This window comes from Dermacentor silvarum, chromosome 8 (genome assembly GCF_013339745.2).
Source record: "Dermacentor silvarum isolate Dsil-2018 chromosome 8, BIME_Dsil_1.4, whole genome shotgun sequence".
NCBI classification, from domain to species: domain Eukaryota; kingdom Metazoa; phylum Arthropoda; class Arachnida; order Ixodida; family Ixodidae; genus Dermacentor; species Dermacentor silvarum.
The window spans coordinates 69,526,518-69,541,347 of record NC_051161.1 but is presented as its reverse complement, the minus strand read 5'-3'; the positions used below and the strand labels follow the sequence as shown (position 1 = coordinate 69,541,347).

Below are 14,830 nucleotides of genomic sequence, written 5' to 3'. Positions count from 1 at the left end.
ACACGCTAGCTATTCGCGATGAAAAGACGTGCGCGCTACGCAATATTCCAGTTACAATGTCATCGGCACCGACTTTCAATGTGTGCTGTTCTGAAGCAGTGCTTAAACCTGCCTAAAACAATTCATTAGACTACATACTAAACTTGTTATAACGTTTATTTTTTTAAAAGCGAAAGGATTAGAAATGAAAGAAAACAAAGAAAGCTAAACTGAGTTTCACGCATTTGGTACAAAGGACGCCCTCCTGCTGACGCTAGGAGGAATCCATTGTATCCAAGCGATCCGCCGTGCGCGCGCAAGCAGTTGCACGATCATCTGTCGAATAACACATTCTTCGTTACCCATTGTTCCGGTTGTGCAGTGGCAGCGCAGAATCAGAAAAAAAAGCACTGCTTTTTCGCAATTGGAAGGTACCTGGAGAAAAGAAAAAAAAAAAGAAAAGAAATCGGGCGAACTGGTCAAAAGGTGCCTTATAGCAACAAACGCTTTTTAGGGGAGCTAGACTCGTCTTTCGTTTTTTTTTTTTTTTTTTCGCTCTGCTTGTTTCACGAAGTGCACAAACAATCGCGTGCGCAACTTGTACAGCACCCGAGCGTGCTCGGTAACGCAGCTAGCTCTCCCTCGATGCACGATTAGAGCTCGTTCCTCCCACAATACGCGCTGCTGCGGCTTGTCCAAGGAGATACGCCACGCGACAAGCGGCAGTCATGAAAGCTTTCTTTGCCATCGCCTTGCTGTCCGCAGGTGAGGTTTGCGACGCCTTCATTTACGCAACCTGTGTGTGAGATTTAGGTCGCTGCAAAGGAGGAAAAAAAAAAAAAACTGAAAAAGTTGATATTGAACATGTTACCAAGGTGCTACTGCAGTGGCAGTTCTCGAGGAGCGCGAAATGCCCCATTTAAATAGTGCCCCAGAACACGTCTAATATACGACGTAGCTACGCAAGACGTCTTGAATATGCAAGCGCATTGCTTCGAGTGTCTTGCCGCCTTAAAAGGGTGTCGATATACCAGTGCAGCTACCGAGGCGCAAAATTTGCCCTTCAGTACCTTTAGGTTATTTTACCACTCTTGATAGTTACATAATATGCATCAAAACAGGCACCTCGTTTCCGCTGCATAGTGACAAAATTAAAATTAAATTAAATTATGGGGTTTTATGTGCCAAAACCACGATCTGATTATGAGGTACGCCGTAGTGGGAGACTCCGGGAATTTGGACCACCTGGGGTTCTTTAACGTGTACCTAAATCTAAGTACATGGGCGTTTTCGCATTTCGCCCCCATCGAAATGCGGCCGCCGTGGCCGGGATTCGATCCCGCGACCTCGTACTCAACATAGTGACACTTGCGAGGCTTTGTACATGACACGTCATCATACCGCACTCATTCTTCACCCTTCCCTGTCGAGCATATGGGCGACTTGTTTTACTTTAAGCTGTTTGTGTTTACGAAAGAATCCGGGTTGTCGTATCCGGGCTACAGTTGCTTTGGTTGCAAGGTTGCGATCGCAATAGAGCAGACGGAGCTGAAGAAGAAAGGATCGCTAAAGATGGCGTAAACTTTAAATGAATTCGTGGAGAAACAGTGCTCTCAGGACAGATTGCATTTCTCCAGTGCTGCACATTTATAAATATAAAGGAACGTTATGGGCAATATTTTCACGACTGGACTATATGTCAACTGCAGTGCTTCACTGTATAAGTCGGAAAAAATAGGTTAGAGGCTTTTTAATGGACGTGCAATGGTGGACTATGGTGGTGCCAATTAATCACATGGGGGGGACAAGTACATGCACCAAACGGTCATGTGGCCTTCTTAATTTACAAGTTCTACATCAGTTGCACTCGCTCCCAGCAGTATATATATATACCCGTGCACAAGCACGGCCTTGAAGTCACCTTGTAAACAGAAAAACCCTATTCTCATTGAGCTCTATTCTGTTCTTTGTAGAGCATACCTAACCTAACCTAACCTAACCAACCTGTCATTATATGCTGGGTGCCTGGGCATAGAGGCATCGAGGGCAATGTTCTTGCCGACCAAATGGCCACATCAGTCACAACACCCGCTATTAACCCTACAGCTGCTGTTCCTGCAACATATTTGAAACCTTTCTTGCGAAAGAAACTGCGAAGCCACTGGCAACGCTTGTGGGACGCAGAAACAAGTAATAAGCTTCATTTGATTAAGCCACAGTTAGGTTACTGGCCCTCCGTAACAAAAACACGACGAACTGATGTCCTATTCTGTCGTCTCAGAATAGGACACACCTACGGCACCCACAATTTTCTATTGAATGGTCATGATCCTCCAACCTGTGGTAGATGTGGCGACAGGCTCACCGTCCTCCACGTCCTCCTGGAGTGTCGGGAAGCCGAAAGAGAAAGAAAGAAACACTTTCCTCTAGCATATTGCTATTGTGTCCCTCTGCATCCCGCCATGTTTCTTGGTAAAGAACCGCTCTTTAACACCAAAGCAGTCCTCGCATACTTGAAAGATGTTGTGCTACATGTTATTAGCCCAGTAAGTTCGTAGCGCATCCTCTCTCAAGAGGATGTTGCTGTGATAGTTTTTTTTATAGCACATGCCTACAGGCTCTTGTGTCTCAAGGGCTCTGTTTAGGCACTTAATTGTGCTTCTGGCCAATTCTTGCATCTGTAATATTTTTTGTAAGCCATATCATTCTTTCGCAATGTATATATATTCATGTCTATAGTACACATCATTAGTCATTGCCATAATCTTATTACGTATAGATTTTACACTCTTTACAGCGACTGTTTTTAGGCCCCTTTACAGCCATGCCACATCTAATGTTCATGTAATTGACTATTCATATACAACTAACAAGTAATTACCATCGTCTTGGCGCTCTTTGGCCACATCTGGCCCTTGCGCCAATAAACCACAATAATCATCATTATATATATATATATATATATATATATATATATATTAAATCACATGGCGCGGACAAGTACATGCACCAAGCGGTCATGCGGCCTTCTCAATGTACAATTAAGTTCTTCATCAGTTGCACTTACTCTCAGCAGTATAATATATATATATATATATATATATATATATATATATATATAGCACTGGTGTTTGGGAGCAGACATTAGCCAGCGACCGCGAGCATCAAAGGTGGTTCGATGTCCCGACAGAACAATTGCTTTCCAAGCTATTTTACATCTTACGCATTGTCACATTGTTCACTCATGTCTATCTTTTGCGCATACATTTCGTTAAAGGACCGCACAGTGATGACGCATTGTACAATATGAAGTGCTAGACTCGCATGGCTTATTTACTTTATTCTAACGCTTTCTAACTCATAATGTCACTTTGATGTCATCAATTTAGATGTTTTGCTTTAGTTTTAAAGCATAAAACCATGGCAAAATTTTTATTCACTATTGATGTGCGTCAACTTAAAAACAGCACCTCTTGAGACCAGCAACAGTGGCCTGAAGTACTAACACAAGTTGACTGCAAGAAACTTCCACTAGACGACGGGACGTTTTGAAATGACTACGTCTGTTGTTACTTTATTATGGTCAGACACAAAACGGAATTAAAAACTTTAATATTTGTTAGCAGTTGGAATAGCTGCACTGTGGCCTTACATGTTTCGAAGCCCCAGACCGTTAATTTTCCTTGATGCTTCAGGGAAAGCGCTAATCTGTTTTGCCGGTCGGTTAGTGATTGATGTGCGATGATACTAACGCGTAGATGGGCTAATTGAGGTTACTTCTGGTGTATCTGCATGGGGACAGAAAACAACAAGCTCACTGAAGCAACATACGTCATAATTACGCAACTTCTTGCAGAATGAGCAACGTCTGCTGTTTTCGCTATCACTGCGCTAAAGGAAACGTACAGTAAATTGTGATTTCCGGAAAGTATAAAGTATGAACAATTTATAATGCCAGAAAGTTTAATCAAACCTGAAACGTCACTGATAATTACTGTTAGACAGGCCCATTACACACACACACACACACACACACACACACACTCACACTCACACACACACACACACACACACACACACACACACACACACACACACACACACACACACACACACACACACACACACACACACACTCACACTCACACACACACTCACACTCACACACACACACACACACACGCAGAGAGAGAGAGAGAGAGAGAGAGCGAAAGACACACGCACATTCTGACACACGCATGGACAAACACTTGAATGGCACAGACCCGCAGAAACACACATACATCCACGAGCGCAATCAAGCACGAGCAACAAACGACGACAGTCCATGAAAGATGGAGCACACAGGAATTTGGCAGCATTGCGGGTGTGCTGCGCCCCTAAGCGAGTACCATGCATGCTGGTATCAGCGTTACTGATGTCGAGCTTTTAAATTGTGGCATTACCAACATGGATTCAAATTTCGGTCTCAAGAAGAGGTATACGACTGGCAGTGAAATTCCCAGACATCCTTAAGCTTACCATGGGGAGGAGAGTTTTCAGACCTACACGTGCTACTGCAATTATAATGAGCAATCTCTAGGTTGTAAGCGCGAAGGAAGTAAATGTATATTTCGGTAATTTGTGGGCGAAAAAACAAAAGGTGGCTTGCTGCCACATTTACGTCACATATCTACTGAAGCTGGGTGAGGAGTAAGAGCAGAGTGCCATAACTTATAAAAAAGTCAGAAGTGTGATGTACCAACTTGGCGTACATCATTGCTGACGACGTTCAGTGAATAAACAATGAAAACTAAAGGGTTGTAAACAGTTGAGATATTTGATTTAGGAACCCACGTTGGGGACCGTATAAGTTATACGCACTCGTTTATCATTTATGAGGCACATATGGTAATTTCATAACACCAGTCAGGAGTGACGCGTTGAAATGTGTGCTAGGTAACGTAGTTGATTATCTTTTACTGCTGCTTCTAAAATTGTTTTGTTGCATTTGCTTTTACGTCTTTTTATACCGGCGACAACTTTCTGTGGCAGTGTAGCGAAAGGTACCAATCAAGGCACGCGTTTTTTTTTTTTTTACTGCGCATCTGCATGTAGTTCGCGAATGTAAGCAACTGTAAGCTTCGCAGTGTAAAACAAACCGTAGCAATTATTATATATTTTGTTGAAGATTTATTTTATAATAAATAAAAAGCTTGCTTAGGAAAAAAAATTTCGTTTCTTGCTGTTCCTAATTTTCTGGCTTTCCGATATACATAACTGGTTTTTCTGGTCCTCTAGATCGCCAGAATATCGCTGGCGCTACTTGGAGCAGTTACGCAAGAGCAGAAGCCCCGCACGTGTGAAACGGGTGCACGTAGCTTAGGCTGTGCTGCCACTGAAAGTTGTCGGTTATAATACCTGCGCTCTCTTGTTTTTTTTTTTTTTTCCTTCTGACATCTTTTGAGTACGCGTGTGCGGGTCATATGCTTGCGTTCTATTTGAGCGTGCAATTGTGACGTGACAAAACACTACAAAGTGTTTCGTCATTTCCTTTCTTCTTCAGTCTTTTTCTTCCCTTTTTGTTTTTATCTTTGTTTTCTTTGAGACACGATGCTCAGATATTCAGCCACAGAGTGGCCAAACTTCCATAGCTCATGAGCAAGAGTGACAGCAACTACAATAATTTTGCGGGGAGATTTGGGCAAATGTGGTTCTGTGTTTAACATGTAAACAGCACAAAACCAGGCCTAACAGAATGTTCAAGAAAAGAGAAACTTCATGGCGCGAACTTAAGACAAGCTCAGACACGGAATAGAAAGTTAAAGACGACGCAGTTGGCAAAATCTTGATTAGCCGTGCGGCGTTTGCGCTATGCGGCTGGGGAAAGTGCGGGTATACAGTCGCGACTTCTCTCGCTATTTCCCTCATGGAAGTGTTTGCTAGCAGTGATGTAAATTATGTTGCAGATTTGGACGGAAAATTCTTGTGCGACCGAGCTTCTGTGTTAAAATACGTTATGGAAGCTGCTGTTGCCGCCACAGCTGGTAGATGGAAGTTTTTATATTTGGCACCTTCATTGCCTGAACAGGCTATACAGTAGGATAGAATGTGTAAGCGCGACTGAACAAGGACGTAGAAAGAAAAATACACACAGAGACAGCGCTACAGCCATGCATACAGCATGTTCAATACACACGTACACACCGCAATCTTGTCCAGACGCAGAAGGCACCTTTAAGGGAAGGCCTCCTAAAAAAAAAAGCGTTGCGACATGCGGCCGACACACCATCCGGTGAAGGGACATAATTATGATTGCTGCATAATATGCATGCCAGCAACATAAAAGAGAATGGAAAAGCGTCATTCTTCAAAGGAACGGTCATACCGCATGCATTCTCAATAAGAACGTGTATTATATGCAAATTGTAAACCATATCGCGTCGCTTATGCTTAATGCTTTGATCTAACAATTTTCTACGAGTGAAGACATTCCTACCACATCGCTTGGGTTGGAACAATGAAGATTTTTGCTACAACGAAGACACCTGCGTCAGCGTATATGGCGTGCGCAAACCCTTAAGGAAACAGCGTTCAGTAGGCTACAGCAACGATTTTATTACAACAACGCATGCGCAACTCTTGACGCGCATTGTAAGTGAATCATGAAAGCAAAGCGAATTCATTGGAAGTGTCTTGTCGTGGTTGTCGAGCACGTGACGACAGCAGTGCTGTGTGCGAACGCAAGTGTTACAGTTAAAGTTGTCTGTACAGTTTTCTGTTTAAAGGTTAGCGTTGAAAGAGAGTTTCTTTTTATTTATGTATTACTTTTTAAAGTACCGAAGGCAAGTTCGGAAGGCAGCTGCAGCCACCTTTCTTGTGCTTAAAGCACGTGCTAACGCGCCATCACATCTTCCCGTCGAAAATTACGCGTATTTAGCTTGCAGCCTTACCTGCCGCGGTAGCTTAGTGGCTATGGAATTGCGCTCATTGCAGATCAAATCCAGGCAGAAGTGATACAGTGAGAACGGAGGCACGATTCCAGTGCGTTTACCTAAATGCCCAGCACTTATTATCAGCTTATTAAAGTTCAGTGCATATGGCCCATGCGTCTCCAACCAAACACGAACCTGATACTATCCTGAAGCTTTTGTTTTATCATGTTTTATGTCCTACAAGGTTTCAATAGTATTACAACTTCAAACAAGAGGTGAGAGTAAAATGAACCGCGATACATGAATTGATCAGCAGTGGGCAACCAACTTTTCGATAATGTAGCTCGTCTTCGTCAGGGCACTACAGAAGACGAAGTCCCCTTATCGAAACGTTGGCTCCTGGCTAATTTCACTCCCTCCCGTTCAGTATTGTAGCTTGTTTAATGACGCAAATATCTTTCAAGGTGAAGCTGTTTAGGCTAACCCTCCAGGACATCGCGGATCACGGCTTTTCCTGCAGATCGATGCTGCTGATGTTTCACGCCGAATAGCTTACACACAGGAGAGCAGTCACACAACGAACGAGTTTATGTGTAGCCCCATCTTTACTAGCCGTATACAAATGTGCCGGTTGCCGACTGGCTTCTCTGCGGATTCACGCAGTTGAAAAACAAACGGTGCTTACACATCTACAATGCAACAAATATACACCTTTAAGCGCCTAATTCCTCTATCTCAGCGAGGCTTTCTATGGCTTCATTCCCAGAGTTTGGTGCGTCTGCGTGGTGGGCTTTTTCCCGAGTAAGTAAGGTGGGCCGGTCCTGGAGATAATGGTAATCTGGTATGATCGCGGGGATGACGTGACAGAAAGTGGGCCGATCTCGGAGTCTGTGTATTCCGCGGTCGCATGGATCACGTGGGTCGCGTGATTGGGGTTTCCACGTTTTGCTGATTTGCCAGTCAGGCACATAATTGCTATGCCGCAAAACGCGTTGCAGAAGACGAATAGTTTTATGACCTTATAAGTGACCGCTTCACGAAAGCTTCACTTAATATAGATTTAGAAATTGTGCGTTCTATGTGCATACATTCTTTTTAAATATCATTACAGCTTCCCTGACGGACGCATTTGGGACCTTAACGAGGATCGACAGTTCCCTCAATGACATATCTACTTCGGGTGGTGGCACACTTCAGGGTGGCAGTTTCATCAGTGACGCTCCTGTGAACACCATTGTACGCAGCGAGGAGAATGGCGCCCCGATGGGCGGAGGTTTGCGGGGCGGGCTTGCCTTCAGTAGTTTTGGACCACATCCCATACGCACGCACACGTTGACCCGAGTAAGCGGTAACGCACTTGGAGGAGTCACCCGTACCACCCACACAACTTCCGTCGCTGGTGGCGGCGGCGTTCCGGGTGGTCCGACCGGACTCCCCAGCCCTACACTGCGGACAACGGAGACTACATTCGAGTCGACCCTGGGCCCACAGCGAAGTGGAAGCTTCTTATTTACCTGGGGAGGCCCTATCGGGGCCCCCAGCTCGGGTTTCACCACTGCGACTGCTTTCCACGGCAACTGGGTACCAAACGGTGGATTTAGCTATGGCTTCAACGGTGGCTACCCTACCGGTGGTTTCGACTATTTCTACAATAGTTACTATCCCAGTGTTGGCTATAGCTACGCGGGACACCAGAACGGCGGCTACGGCTCTGGCTATGGACTCGGAAGCAGCAACTACTACGTGTATCCAGGTTTCAGCAGCTACGCGTATGGAGGTTAGGGAACTTTTGGCAAGCAACACTTTTCTGTACGGCCTATATAGCTGTGTCTAATGCAAGTCAGTATTGGCCAGTTTAACTTTAATATAAATATAAAAATAAAGTGGCGTAACAAGCAGTGCATGATCGAGAATCTCAAGACAATGTTATCAAAACACTACAGAGGTTCATGGGCAGATGGAGAACTGAAGTTATCAACGGGGGTGGGACAAGAGATGTGTCAAGCTGAAGCCAACGTTTTGACAAGCGGACTTGTCTTCATCAGGATCCTGACGAATACAAGTCCTCTTGTCGAAAAGTTGACTCCAGCGTTGGACATCCCTTGTTGGACCATTGTTGATCAGATCAAAGCAATATTATGCGGACAAGGGTGGTCCACGCTGTGCTCACATTACCAATGCAATGCAGTCTTAGAAGCCCTGTTTTCACATGATTCAATATTAAGGAAAGGCGTCAATTTAACGGTGTGTTGAAACGGAGTGCTATATCAGTGATGTAAATTAGGAAAACAAAGCTTTGACTCTAGATTGCGGAAGCTGTAGCAAACAATGCATGGAGTTTGTGTTGTGTTTATTACGTATAATTGTAGACTCAAATATGCACAAGAATGCATGCTTCGCAGCGGATTATCCTAGTAAATTTATATTTACGCGTTACTGCTAGTTACATATATGAGGACACTATGCCACTTCTTTCTACCGATTTGAATTCGATTGCTAAACCCTTCGTACACCTATGCAGTCGCTTTCTCGAGATGGTTATGTCCTCCTGTGGTAATCATCGGAGTTTATTGCCCTAATTAAGCACTTTCTCAACACAGAACTTTGTTATCTGTATTTGTTTTGATGCTTGTCCTTCTCAACCAACAAATTCTGACTGATCTAGGAAGCAGCACTGTTAACTTAAATCTTTCAAGAGCAGTCGGAGTTTCCCACATTAGTCTTAGGATTATGACACGGATACCTCACAGAAACTTTTTAGTTCCGTAATAATACAGACTAAGAGATACGGAAAACACATGGAACTACCTAACTGCGCAAGGAAACGTTTCAGCGAGAGTGTACCTAAAACACCAAGCGGATTTTTTTCTCAATTTTTGTTGAAGGAACTTGCTCAAGTTCGTTCAAACATTTCTCTCTGTCTTCCAACAGGTTAGCCTCCACTCCTAGTAGGTGGCAAAATCCGGATTTTGCCATAGCCGTACACCGTCCACAGCTAAGTGTAAGTCATCACTGCTTGGCGCATGCCTTCGTAAGGTCTAACGTATTTTTCTCGCTTGCATTGAAATTTGTTCGCGTCTAATCTATTTTAGTTGTATGGGCAGAAAATGAAAGTGTGGGGTCTTGAGTGAACGTGTATGTGGAAATAAAAAAAGAAATTTAACTTAAAAAAGGTGTGTGGAAGAGAAAGTGCAGGATTCAGAGTAGTGGCTCGGACTTTAATAGATCCCCATTGGGAAGAACTTGGATTTAGGCCTATCTGAGGCGGCTTTAGATATGCCTAAATGTATGTGTTGAAGTAAATGTACGAAGGAAATCACAAGCTTATTCGTCCTCGCCGGACCTGTAATAAAAGTTATTTCACTCACTCACTCACTCAATCACAAGCTTATTTTCTACGTCTTTCGCGATAACATGCGCGAGCTCAGCAACCAGCATTGACAGCGAGGGTCTGTCTATACAGGACTCACCACTTGGTTAAGGTTGGGAGCGCAGAAACGAACTTCAACCAGACTTCAAGAATGCAAATTTAATTATCACTTGACACCACATTAGATGAGTACTTCAACGATTTTTCTTGCAAATGTGTTTTTTTTTCATTGCACTAGAACGTTCGAGGTAGAAACACTGCTGGATTGGAATACCTAAATACGTACGCGACTGCTGGCGTTAAACCATCGTATCAATGGATGCGTGCCAATACTGAAATGAAGGTCGAGCAGAACAAAAGTAGAAAGAACACATAAATTTGGCCTTTTTTTTCTTTTATAAAAAGGCTCGTAAAAGCGCATGATGCACGCCAACTAATACACTTCTGCAACGAGCCAAAGAACACTGGACTCTTTTTTTTTATCATACGTCCACAATGCGGCTATGTTAACAAGCTTCCATGAGTAACCAAGGGAGAGTGAACTCGATCCCTTCACATTACCCCCCTCCAGTCCTTTTTTAAAGACTAGTATTGTGTGTGTCTGAGAAGTGGAGAGAGCTTAGGCTCTTTGTAAAAATGCATACGCTTCTTGCATGTTTTACTAAGACGTTTCCCTGAGTGGGCAAAGAAGAAAACTGAGCTCCTTTCGCAATGCGGCTATAGTTTCTGAAAATGTTCATTTACGTTTCCGAGGGGTCAGAAAACAGAGGGCCGCTTCTTTTACAGTGCGTTCACTTTTTAAAGCTTTATTAAGTACCTTCTTTTGGAAACCAGAATGAAGTAAACTCTTTTGCAACTCTAAATCGGAATTGCTTGAAATGCAGACAAGGTGTCAGGTTCACGGTATAGCTGTAGCTGGCTTGTCTTACTGTTGAGGAACAATAATGAACGGAAGAAAGAGTCGAAACCACGACGGATTTTTTTCAGACGTCCAACTGTGACATGTTCACGCTTTCTTTTCATACCAAATTCAAACAAAAGTCAAATGCAACAGAAGCTACGCACCTACGCGCAAGGAGCAGAGTCATCGTAGGACTCCCTTAGCAACAAGCGAGAGCTGCGATCACTTCGGGAATACAACTTTGACGCGACATCTGTTGCTCTAAGTGTCACTGTTATTCTATGACATAGAAATGTTGTCTCCTGGCATGACCTGACGTGCGTAAAAGTTCACACTTTTTTCTCACGCTTGCGAAATTTATTGCTCAACCATATACAGTGTTCATCAAACTTTTTGGAGCCATAAGGTTCGTTGGCAGGACTTGGGAGCTTACTGACACCCCTGCAGAATCGTTGCTAGGAATTCCCAAAGAAAATTTTTCTCCTGCATTTTAGGGCGTCATGCGTTTTTTAGGCAATCCCACAACAGACCAAGGCGATAGATTTCGTCCACACCGAGTGACTTCAAAACATTTGATAAAAGGTCTGCGTTGGTGCCATATGCGAGATGGTTGCGCGAAAATTGTCCTGAACTTCTACATAGTCGTCAATGCCTGCCCACGTGATCTTCGCTGGATGAAGGTGGGCTTGCGAAAGTAAATGCTGTTTGCATTAAGGCATCTTCAGAAAAGCATTCCCATTTTTGTTACGAGAAAAATACTTAATTTAATAAAAATGTATCCTCCAAATTTCAATGCAAAGCCAGCCCTAGAAGTGCCGCCAAAGCTACCTCTTCCCCATGAAAATTGGCTTGATTTCATAGCGTTGTGCACAATTCCTTCTTCAGAAAAGCTAGAAACGTGCATAAAGTTGTTAATTTTTTTGCTTTTACAATTGAGATTTCTGGCTTTATAACTGATATTGCCTTTTCATAGTTTTGAACAGCCTACGCAAATGGCATAACTGTCTGTTGGCAGCAGCGTGTTTGTTAGAGCATCAGTCATTTTGTTCATAGTAGTTCAAATTCTCAAAATTGATTTACTAGGGAAGTCATGTGCCTGATAAAGTTTGGGCTTGATGGTACTCAACTAAATACCTAAAGGTAATTTCTATGAAACATCCTTTTCGCTGACAAAAGGAACATCACCTCCGCAACTAAAAAAAATTCAGAAAAAATTCAGGCGCGATTTTTCCTAATTGTTGTAATTTGTCCAATGCACCTACGAGCTAAAACAATTCTCTTACTTTAGGTAGATTGTATTAAAATTAGAAATGTTCCTTGTCAAATTGCCCTGATATGGCGATGTCAATGCTAAAACAAATGATCGTGAAGCGAAATATAAAGTGAATGTTATTCTCTTACTTCAGTCAAAAGCCCAATTTGTGGGCAAGAATTGATAGAAGTTTCAACGCACTAAATGCATTATTTCTTTTTACATGTTCTCTTGACCAAAGCACTGAAATGTATATATATATATATATACATATATAAGCGTAAAATTGCAACACTTCTCAATATTTTTGGACAATGCTTGGTATCTATAACAAACAAGAAATGCCTTGACTAAGCACCTGCAAGTTTTAAGCAACTTTCATGTAGAGCAATATAAAAAAATACAAAAATATCTGACGTCCCGTATGTGCATATCCCCCCCCCCCCCCCCTCCACTTCCTAAGACTACATACGCGTACAGAGAGAAATCGCCATGAGTGTAAGAGCTGATGTATTGTTTCTGGTACTTTTGCTTTGTTTGTAATTAAAGAAGGGTGGGAGGGGGGGGGGTGGAGGGGATGAAGGGAGCCCTGCGGCCGGGCGAGTGTGAGCGCACGGGCTGGTTATGGATTTTTCGTTTTTGGAGTTGCCGGGGGATCCTGCAGTTTCGGTCCACTCCCGCGATTCTGGTAGAACAGTTCGCTGCTTCATAAAGTGATCTAGATTCAGAATGTGCTCTTGGTCGGCCATTGAACCATTGTGTGCCTGCTGGAACACGTGGCTGGAGCTCTCCGCCTGTAGTTAGAACAACTGCGAACAAAAAGAAAAAGCGGGAAATATTGCTTCTGAGCATCTCAAAAGCACCGAGTCTGCCCACCAAAACTCACCATAAGTATACGATTAGTTTATTTGAATAGGTTTGGGGCGAGAACGTTAACAAATATAGTCGTCTATTGCGTCCCGTTTCGATGTAACTGCGACCGCAAACAGAACCTAGGATCTCGTGGGGAGCGCAAGTATGTCATAGCCTTTGAGCAACCGGGGCGGCTGCGTCACATATTGCCATAGTAGTGTGAACATGCATGCAATTGTAACGCAAATTGGCAGCAAACAAGAGTTTAGAAATAAGAATTCTCTTAGGCTGCGTGCATGTGATATTTCCCATTAGGTCTTGTAGCTTAGCAACAATCTACTTCGGGGCAGTTCAGAAGCGCACATAAAGAAACACCGGCGACGGTTTTCGCCTCAGTTCATATACTCTGTCCTGCCAATTGACTCGTCTCCAATTCAAACTATAAACGCCGTGTCAGTTACTTCTACACTTACATGCTTCTTTGTCTTCATTTGCAGGTAAAGCCACAAATACATTTTGAGAAGAGTGCAAGGAGTGTTCGATGGACTTAAGAAGTCACCGAGCTTATTCCTTAGATTTTAAATGAAATTAAAATAATGTGAATTTAAAGTTTCCAAACCAAGCCGCTTGATGATTCATTATTTACTCGTTGCGAAGTCCCGCAGAAGGTTTGATAACTTTCTGGAACTTCCCATCACATGGGTAGTTAGACTCGGAGTGCATGAATAATAAAATTAGGCCAAGCAGTCTAATGAACAAACCGAAAAATTCTGCTAAGGTAAGACGACAATTATAGAAGAAGTGTCTGGGTTGAAAGCGTGTCGAAGGAAAGCAGCAAAATAACCTAATTATACAAACGCTTCGTGATGTACCGTCACTTGTACTATACTAATTAATAAGAATGAGGTGGTTCAGTCCTAATCGGCATTAGTTTCACCACAGAGCTCTATACTTCAACCAAGACTTCTTTGCCGTGCTGAGATAGCGAAATTTGCCACTCTCGGCTATGCAGCTAAGCAAACCCGGATTACTGGCCTCTTTATTTTTATATTCTTTAAGTGCGGCTGGGATAGTTTTCGACTGGGAAGAGGCATCTCCACGAAAGCAATCATTTATATACTTTAGTAAATTTCTTCAGCCAGTATAATATAATTCGCCCCTTCCTAATTGTTATTATGTAACTTCCTTTCAACTTGCAACAGGATTGCTACTCTGCGGGACTAACTTTTATTGTATTTGTAGACTGAGAGGGAATCTTGGATCACCGCAGCGTATGAAAGCGTGCGGCAGAGGTCTCATCATATATTTAAATTATGGGGTTTTGCGTGCGAAAACCACGATCTGATTATGAGGCACGCCGTAGTGGGGGACTCCGGAAATTTGGACCACCTGGGATTCTTTAACGTGCACCTAAATCTAAGTACACGGGTGTTTTCGCATTTCGCCCCCATCGATATGCGGCCGCCGTGGCCGGGATTTGATCCCGCGACCTCGTGCTCAGCAGCCCAACACCATAGCCACTGAGCAACCACGGCGGGTCTCATCATATAATTAGTGCACGT

The 14,830-nt window shown here is 43.3% G+C and overlaps 1 protein-coding gene across 2 annotated transcripts; it reads left to right on the top strand.

Annotated features, from left to right (window-relative positions):
- Window positions 1-586: 586 nt before the first annotated feature.
- LOC119461395 (shematrin-like protein 1) lies at window positions 587-13,895 on the top strand. 2 transcript variants are annotated; one of them, XR_005193973.2, is made up of 4 exons: window positions 587-744; window positions 8,005-8,670; window positions 9,825-9,894; window positions 13,766-13,895. XR_005193973.2 is itself a non-coding variant. In XM_049672613.1 (3 exons), the coding sequence occupies exons 1-3, from the start codon at window positions 708-710 to the stop codon at window positions 9,827-9,829; spliced, it is 708 nt and encodes a 235-aa protein (XP_049528570.1). In that variant the 5' UTR covers window positions 587-707; the 3' UTR covers window positions 9,830-9,898. The 2 variants fall into 2 exon arrangements, 1 of the variants encoding a protein (XP_049528570.1); XM_049672613.1 differs by lacking the exon at window positions 13,766-13,895 and having other exon boundaries at window positions 9,825-9,898.
- The last annotated feature ends 935 nt before the right edge of the window (window positions 13,896-14,830 follow it).

Excerpts from the sequence above, each read along its gene's own strand:
- LOC119461395 (XM_049672613.1), top strand. The coding sequence starts at position 708 with ATGAAAGCTTTCTTTGCCATCGCCTTGCTGTCCGCAG. Across the intron at positions 745-8,004 it reads CATCGCCTTGCTGTCCGCAG|CTTCCCTGACGGACGCATTT; the intron begins GTGAGGTTTGCG and ends ATATCATTACAG.